The sequence below is a fragment of the Oncorhynchus gorbuscha genome, linkage group LG09 (assembly GCF_021184085.1).
Source record: "Oncorhynchus gorbuscha isolate QuinsamMale2020 ecotype Even-year linkage group LG09, OgorEven_v1.0, whole genome shotgun sequence".
In the NCBI taxonomy this organism is placed as follows: Eukaryota; Metazoa; Chordata; class Actinopteri; order Salmoniformes; family Salmonidae; genus Oncorhynchus; species Oncorhynchus gorbuscha.
Genome location: NC_060181.1, coordinates 12,255,502 through 12,264,863, shown reverse-complemented (window position 1 = coordinate 12,264,863; position 9,362 = coordinate 12,255,502). Strand labels below are relative to the sequence as shown.

Genomic DNA, 9,362 nt, shown 5'->3' with positions numbered 1-9,362 from the left:
TTTTTTTTCAATTTTCTCCTAAAATGACATACCCAAATCTAACTTCCTGTTGCTCAGGACCTAAAGCAAGGATATGCATATTCTTGATACCATTTGAAAGGAAACACTTGGAAGTTTGTGGAAATGTGAGGTGGAATTAATGTGGAAGAATATAACACACTAGATCTGGTAAAAGATCTTTGAAATGCAAGAGAAAGGCCATACTTTCAGATAGGAGTCTAAGTGTCATTTCGATTTTGGCCACCAGATTGCAGCAGTGTGTGCGCAAAAGTTTCAGACTGATCCAGTGAAGAATTACATCACTACACAATATTTTGTATCAAGTCTGCCAGGAGTTTGCCCAAATGTGCCAATATGGTCAATTGATACATTGTCAAGTACATAACTATAGAGAACATACAAACATGCTATGGTAAAATATGTTTACATTTACTCAAACAATAGCATGGTATTTTTTTCACTGTAATAGCTACTGTTAAATGGACGATGCAGTTAGATTAACAAGAATTTAAGTTTTCTGCCCATATAAGAGATTTCTATGTCCCGAAAAGTTGGCTGTTGTTTACGACATCATTCTAGTCACATTAGCGTGCGTTAGCAACAACCGTCCCGGTTTAGGGACACCGATCCAACAACCGTCCCGGTTTAGGGACACCGATCCAACAACCGTCCCGGTTTAGGGACACCGATCCAACAACCGTCCCGGGTTTAGGGACACCGATCCAACAACCGTCCCGGTTTAGGGACACCGATCCAACAACCGTCCCGGTTTAGGGACACCGATCCAACAACCGTCCCGGTTTAGGGACACCGTTCCAACAACCGTCCCGGTTTAGGGACACCGATCCAACAACCGTCCCGGTTTAGGGACACCGATCCAACAACCGTCCCGGTTTAGGGACACCGTTCCAACAACCGTCCCGGTTTAGGGACACCCGTCCCGTAGAGGTTCCATCCATGACAGGGAGTGTGCTAGTGTATACTTTGGGAGAAGTGTGATGAATCAGGATGCAGCTTTTGTGCACCTAGGGCACAGTTGTCGTGAGACCTAAACCAGCCACTACCCAGGATGCACTCTGTCATCTTTTAGAGACACGGAGAGAGTTTGGAGGGTGAAACACTCAAATACACTTACATAAACCAGACATGGGCTGTGTGTGTATGTGTAAAAATTTGACCAACTGGGAACATTTTGTTAGTCACGAGATCAAATGCTGTTTCTAGGGGGGTTAGGGTTAGAATTATGTTCAGGGTTAGGGGTAGATTTAGGGTTAGGATTATCGTTAGGTTAAGGGTAAGGGGACAGGTTAGGGTTTAGCATTAGGGGTTAGGGAAATAGGATTTGAATGGGACTGAATTGTGTCCTAACAAGGTTAGCTGTACAATACTGTGTGTGTGTGTGTGTGTGTGTGTGTGTGTGTGTGTGTGTGTGTGTGTGTGTGTGTGTGTGTGTGTGTGTGTGTGTGTGTGTGTGTGTGTGTGTGTGTGTGTGTGTGTGTGTGTGTGTGTGTGTGTGTGTGTGTGTGTGTGTGTGTGTGTGTGTGTGTGTGGTGTAATCTGAGTGGATGAAAGGGGCCAATTATGTGAGATTAAGACTCTGGATAACAGACATGACATCTCAGTTATACAACACACTTACTGACTTCAGCCCATTCACTTAGACCCCCTGTATATATGTGTGTGAGAGAGAGAGAGAGAGAGAGAGAGAGAGAGAGAGAGAGAGAGAGAGAGAGAGAGAGAGAGAGAGAGAGAGAGAGCGAACGAACGAGAGAGAATGAGACAGAGACCTGTGTGTGGAATGTACATTTCATAGATTCGTGACATTCTCCCACTGTCAGGTGACTTCAGTTTAGAAAAATGCACACATTCACACACACACCCTGATGGTGTAACCTAATGGCCCTTTGTTTACATATGGAGATTGGAGCCACATGCAGGTTGGTCTAGCCTCCAGTCTGTCCTTTCCACCATTTTGTTTCTGAATGCCACAGAAAATACTCTTTAATACAACAGTTATATGCTTGGCCCTCATTTATCAACATTGATATGTAGCCTAAATGTGTTATTATTATCAATGTATCTAATTAGGATTTAAAAACGGGGATAATGTACATACAATGTATTTACATGTTTAGCAAGGTGTTATGACTCCTCTATGTCTGACTGCTGACAGACTGACTAGTGGATATTATGCAATGATATTCCTCTGCGAGTCCCTCCCCACACAAACACACAGTCAGTCACACACTGATAGTACAAGGGAAGAGGAGGAGGAGGAGGAGGACGTGGGTTGAGAAGCGTCGCGTGCTGCTGCGGCTATAGGTCATTAAGGCGCGCGGTTTGTTCGTTGCTGAACAGACGCAGATCGGTGTGTGAATGAGAGTTCTAGGCGGAGAGGGAGAGAGAGAGAGACGACAATGATCCGTAACTGGTGTGTCTGCGTGTGAGAGGAGAGAAGAGGAGCGGGAGTTGGAGAGACAGCGAGAGACAGACATGGAGGACTCGGAGCCTGGTGGGGAAGACGGTATGGTCAGCGGCTGGCGGTGGAATAACCGGAACACCGGAGCTCGAGACCAGGTTCAGCTCAGGCAGAAGATCCGGGATTTACCAGGACTGTTGAAACATGGACTGCACCTACGGAAGAAAAGCGTGCGTACCGCCATATACATATAGAAACATTTTTCTTCCGTGTGTGTGTGTGTGTGTTGTGGTTGGTCGTTAAGCGTTAGTCGCGTTACCTCTCTGACCCCCTCTCTCTGTCACCTCATTGTCACGATTCACCTGGATGTGCTGTTGTTTCGAACAAACTGTAGCAACGGCAGGCAGTGTGTGTGTGTGTGTGTGTGTGTGTGTGTGTGTGTGTGTGTGTGTGTGTGTGTGTGTGTGTGTGTGTGTGTGTGTGTGTGTGTGTGTGTGTGTGTGTGTGTGTGTGTGTGTGTGTGTGTGTGTGTGTGTGTGTGTGTGTGTGTTGTGGTTGGTCGTTAAGCGTTAGTCGAGTTACCTCTCTGACCCCCTCTCTCTGTCACCTCATTGTCACGATTCACCTGGATGTGCTGTTGTTTCGAACAAACTGTAGCAACGGCAGTGTGTGTGTGTGTGTGTGTGTGTGTGTGTGTGTGTGTGTGTGTGTGTGTGTGTGTGTGTGTGTGTGTGTGTGTGTGTGTGTGTGTGTGTGTGTGTGTGTGTGTGTGTGTGTGTGTGTGTGTGTGGGGTGTGTGTGTGTGTGTGTGTGTGTGTGTGTGTGTGTGTGTGTGTGTGTGTGTGTGTGTGTGTGTGTGTGTGTGTGTGTGTGTGTGTGTGTGTGTGTGTGTGTGTGTGTGTGTGTGTGTGTGTGTGTGTGTGTGTGTGTGGGTGTGAGTGTGTGTGTTCGTTTCAGGCTCCCGCCACCGGCTGTTGTACATCCATAATGTGTTTTAAGCTGCCAGACCCACCCACACACACACACACACACACACACACACACACACACACACACACACACACACACACACACACACACACACACACACACAGCGCTGTCTTGGTCCAGACTTGATTCAGTTAATTATGTTACTTGCCCATTCATGTACTCTAATGGGTCCTTGTTCTCAACAGTTGATATTGTAATGACCCTGGGTTACAATATGTTAACAATGACAGTAATACTAACAGTGTCTTCTCAACTCTCCTCAAGTGTGTGTAGGTTGGTGTATAATGATGTGTGTTTGTTTACTGTGTTGAGGCATGAAGGTATTGTACCTCTGCTAGGACTCCCCCTGGGGGAGGGAAGGACGGACACACACACACACACACACACACACACACACACACACACACACACACACACACACACACACACACACACACACACACACACACACACACACACACACACACACACACACACACACACACACACACACACACACACACCTAACCTACAAAGCAGTACAGAGCTGATTGTCTGTTCAAGGTGTGAATGCAGGGTGAGTAGGAAAGGCTATAAAAGCGACTAAACAAGAGATCTGGTGTGTCCTGACATGTTCCGGAATCTAATGAATAGTACTATAACACAAGCTTCATCATGCGTGTTATAACTGAGGTGTTGTCAGACAGTAGCTGTCGTAAAAAGATAGCAGTAGAAGTGTGTCGACTCAAATTAGTTTTTGTACTAAAGGGCCATGGGTGTGTCAAATACAAAAAAATCTCATCAAATTTGATTGGTCACATGCGCCGAATACATTATGTGTAGAGTTCACAGTGAAATGCTTACTTACGAGCCCTTTCCCAACAGTGCAGAGTTAAAAAGGAAGAACATTAGCAAATCAAAATAGAAAATAGTAACACAATAAATAACGAGGCTATTTACAGTAGAGTACCGGTACTGAGTCAATGTGCAGGGGTACCGGTACTGAGTCAATGTGCAGGGGTACCGGTACTGAGTCAATGTGCAGGGGTACCTGTACTGAGTCAATGTGCAGGGGTACCGGTACTGAGTCAATGTACAGGGGTACCGGTACTGAGTCAATGTGCAGGGGTACCGGTACTGAGTCAATGTGCAGGGGTACCTGTACTGAGTCAATGTGCAGGGGTACCGGTACTGAGTCAATGTACAGGGGTACCGGTACTGAGTCAATGTGCAGGGGTACCGGTACTGAGTCAATGTGCAGGGGTACCGGTACTGAGTCAATGTGCAGGGGTACCGGTACTGAGTCAATGTACAGGGGTGAGTCCAGGGGTACTGAGTCAATGTGCAGGGGTACCGGTACTGAGTCAATGTGCAGTCAATGGGTACCGGTACTGAGTCAATGTCAACAGGGGTACCTGTACTGAGTCAATGTTCAGGGGTACCGGTACTGAGTCAATGTGCAGGGGGGGTCAATGTGCCGGTACTGAGTCAATGTGCAGGGGTACCTGTACTGAGTCAATGTGCAGGGGTACCGGTACTGAGTCAATGTGCAGGAGTACGGGTACTTAGTCAATGTGCAGGGGTACCGGTACTGAGTCAATGTGCAGGGGTACCGGTACTGAGTCAATGTGCAGGGGTACCGGTTCTGAGTCAATGTGCAGGAGTACCGGTACTGAGTCAATGTGCAGGGGTACCGGTACTGAGTCAATGTGCAGGGGTACCGGTACTGAGTCAATGTGCAGGAGTACCGGTACTGAGTCAATGTGCAGGGGTACCTTTACTGAGTCAATGTGCAGGGGTACCGGTACTGAGTCAATGTGCAGGGGTACCGGTACTGAGTCAATGTGCAGGAGTACCGGTACTGAGTCAATGTGCAGGGGTACGAGGTGGTGGAGGTTATATGTACATGTAGGTAGGGGTAAAAGTTAGAGGTCGACCAATTTTTCAACGCAGATACGATTATTTGAGGACCAAAAAAGCCGATACAGAATAATCGGCCGATTTTTATATGTATATATTTGTAATAATGACAATTACAACAATACTGAATTGTCATTAAAAGTGTCAAACACTTTTATTTTAACTTAATATAATACAGAAATAACAAATCTATTTAGTTGTAAATAAATAATGAAACATGTTCAATTTGGTTTAAATAATGCAAAAACAAAGTGTTGGAGAAGAAAGTAAAAGTGCAATATGTGCCATGTAAGAAAGCTAACGTTTCAGTTCCTTGCTCAGAACATGAGAACATATGAAAGCTGGTGGTTCCTTTTAACATGAGACTTCAATATTCCAAGGTAAGAGGTTTTAGGTTGTAGTTAATATAGTATTTATAGGACTATTTCTCTCTATACCATTTGTATTTGATATACCTTTGACTATTGGATGTTCTTATAGGCACTTTAGTATTGCCAGTGTAACAGTATAGCTTCCGTCCCTCTCCTCGCCCCTACCTGGGCTCGAACCAGGAACACATCGACAACTGCCACCCTCGAAGCATCGTTACCCATCGCTCCACAAAATCCGCGGCCCTTGCAGGGTAAGGGGAACAACTACTCCAAGTCTCAAAGCGAATGACGTTTGAAACGCTATTAGCGCGCACCCCGCTAACTAGCTAGCCATTTCACATCGGTTACACCAGCCTAATCTCGGGAGTTGATAGGCTTGAAGTCATAAACAGCTCAATGCTTGAAGCATTGCGAAGAGTTGCTGGCAAAACGCACGAAAGTGCTGTTTGAATGAATGCTTACGAGCCTGCTGCTGCCTACCATCGCTCAGTCAGACTGCTCTATCAAATCATAGACTTAATTATAACATAATAACACGCAGAAATACGAGCCTTTAGGTCATTAATATGGTCGAATCCGGAAACTATCATTTCGAAAACAAAACATTTATTATTTCAGTGAAATACGGAACCGTTTGGTATTTTATCTAACGGGTGGCATCCCTAAGTCTAAATATTCCTGTTACATTGTACAACCTTCAATGTTATGTCATAATTTCGTAAAATTGTGGCAAATTAGTTCGCAATGAGCCAGGCTGCCCAAACTGTTGCATATACCCTGTCTCTGTGTGCAATGAATGCAAGAGAAGTGACACAATTTTTCAGCTGGTTAATATTGCCTGCTAACCTGGATTTATTTTAGCTAAATATGCAAGTTTAAAAATATATACTTGTGTGTATTGTTTTTAAGAAAGGCATTGGTGTTTATGGTTAGGTACAGTCGTGCAAAGATTGTGCTTTTTTCGCAAATGCGCTTTTGTTTAATCATCCCCCTGCGTTGCATCGAGTATATGCAGGACACGTTAGATAAACTAGTAATATCATCAACCATGTGTAGTTAACTATTGATTGATTGATTGATTGATTGATTGTTTTTTATAAGATAAGTTTAATGCTAGCTAGCAACTTACCTTGGCTTCTACTGCATTCGCGTAACAGGCAGGCTCCTTGTGGAGTGCAACGAGAGGCAGGTGGTTAGAGCATTGGACTAGTTAACTGTAAGGTTGCAAGATTGGATCCCCAGAGCTGACAAGGTGAAAATCTGTCGTTCTGCCCCTGAACAATGTAGTTAACCCACCGTTCCTAGGCCGTCATTGAAAATAAGAATGTGTTCTTAACTGACTTGCCTAGTTAAATAAAAGGTTTAAAACAAACAAAAACACAACAAAAAAAACATTTTAAAAAAATCGGCCATTCCGATTAATCAGTCGACCTCTTCGAAAAATATGACGTGACTCTCCACCAATAATACATATAGAGGATTGGAGGATTCTAAATGAAAACCAAAAGCCGCTTCATGGGTCTTCCGGTGGCGGCCGGCACCTGCATCTGTAGCAATGCATTTTGCACTGCGCCACTCGGGAGGCCCACAAAGTATCAAAATACAGAGAGGTGTTGGTAAAGGTATATTGTCCTGCTAATAGCCCATAATGGGCTATTATAATACTGTACGTGGTGTCCAGGTCAGGATAACAGAAACATTTCTTTATTAAAAACTTTAAAAAATAAATAATGTTGGTCATTATTTATTTTGATCCAAAGCCATGAATGAGTGAGTCACTCAGCTTTATGTCGGTGCTGGCTATGTGACTGCGCCATCATCTTGATAATATCTAAAAAATATTTTGGAGATTATTTCGTAAAAAAAAAAAAGTGAGTGATTGTAATCTGAATAAAGGCCAAAATAATATTTGTAAAGGGCAAAACATTTATTTCTGTTTTTAGAGGGAGAGAAATGCTGGGCCAATTGTGCGACTCCCAATCACGGTCGGATGTGATACATAATAATAATAATACTTTTTGTTGTATTATTTGTTTTGTCTTTTCTGGTGGATTAAACTGAAATTTCAACCAATCACGGCCGGTTGTGATACAGCCAACCTAACTAAGAAATACATTTGATGATAGAATTCTCCCTCTACTCTCCTTCTAGGCAAGTCTATTGTCCAGCTACCTGCTAATAACCATAATGGCGCTGTACAACGTGACCATGTGTGTTTGAAAGAGTATTTTCCAGTCAGCAACAATTTGTTCATCAGGATATAGCAGCAATCTACCACACCAAGCAAAGTGAGAAGAATAAGAGCACCACATTGAAGCTGCCCAGCATCACCCGTTGGGATGGTGTTGTCATCATGTTTGACAGTCTCCTGGAGGGGAAGGAGTCTCTCCAAGAAATGGCCATGTCACAGTCTGCCGATATGGACAGCCCCATCAAGAGGATCCTCCTGGATGATGTATTTTGGGAGAGAGTGGTAAGCAGCCTGAAACTCCTGAAACCTATAGCAGTAGCTATGGCACGGATTGAGGGAGACAATGCCATCCTGTCTGATGTTCAGACTCTGCTTGCAGATGTAAGAGAATAAATCTGTACTGCCCTGCCCACTTCACTGTTGCTCCAAGCAGAGGAAACTGCAGTTCTGAAATACATCAAAAAGCGTGAAGACTTCTGCCTGAAGCCCACACACACCGCAGCGTACATGTTGGAACCCAGGTATGCTGGAGCATCCTGTCTGGTGCAGAGATCAACAAGGCCTATGGTGTCATCAATACCATGTCTCGCCACCTTGGCCTGGATGAGGGCAAGGTTCTTGGCAGTCTGGCGAAGTACACTTCCAAGCAAGGGGTTTTGGATGGAGATGCAATATGGCAGTCGTGCCAACATATCTCATCAGCCACCTGGTGGAAGGGACTTTGTGGATCTGAGGCTCTTTCCCCTGTTGCCTACATCATCCTCCAAATCCCACCAACATCAGCCATCTCAGGGCGCAACTGGTCCTTGTTTGGGAACACACAAACACAGCAAAGCACGCAACAGGCCGACCAATACAAGGGTTGAAAAATTGGTGGCCTTCTGGGGAAATTTGAGGCTTTTTGAGCCTGACAACGAGCCATCCTCAACAAGGTTGGAGAGTGACAGTGAAGATAAGGCCTCAGAGTCTGACGTTCAAGAGGTGGACATTTGGGAGTTCCAGGGTTAAGACATGAAAGCCTGAAAGGAAGATAACCAAAGCTTTAGTTTCTAGACTATAATTTTACAGATGCATGTTGAACACGTTTTTGGGAGATGTGATGGAACATTGGGGATCATTCAATATTCCCTTTCTTTCGTTGATCAGTGAAAACATCCCATGGCAACTAATTTAATGAAAGTTAAATTCATAACTAAATATTTGTTTTTATTTCTATTGGAAGGATTTCATCATTTGCAATTATGTCTACTTATGATAAGGCAAAAGGTTTCTGTTTCTGTCTTCATATGATATGGAAATTATATCCAATGCAAAAATCATCTACATTTAAATGGTATTTATATTAATTTGATTTTTTTCTCCATTAATTCCCATATATTCCTGTTAATTCCCACGAAAAATGTCCACCTCTGAATATTTCCCAAAATGTGCAACCCTAATAGAAACGGTAAATATATTAAGAATTAAAAGTGACTCCAACACACAAATGCTG

The 9,362-nt window shown here is 44.0% G+C and overlaps 1 protein-coding gene across 3 annotated transcripts in view; it reads left to right on the top strand.

Annotated features, from left to right (window-relative positions):
• Positions 1 to 2,272: 2,272 nt before the first annotated feature.
• Positions 2,273 to 9,362, top strand: part of LOC124043175 (rap guanine nucleotide exchange factor 5-like) — a 93,098-nt gene continuing 86,008 nt past the window's right edge. For all 3 annotated transcript variants that reach the window (XM_046361451.1, XM_046361452.1, XM_046361450.1), the window contains exon 1: positions 2,273 to 2,649. In XM_046361451.1, the coding sequence (XP_046217407.1) occupies positions 2,494 to 2,649 (156 nt within the window). In that variant the 5' untranslated portion in view covers positions 2,273 to 2,493. The remainder of the gene's footprint in view (positions 2,650 to 9,362) is intronic.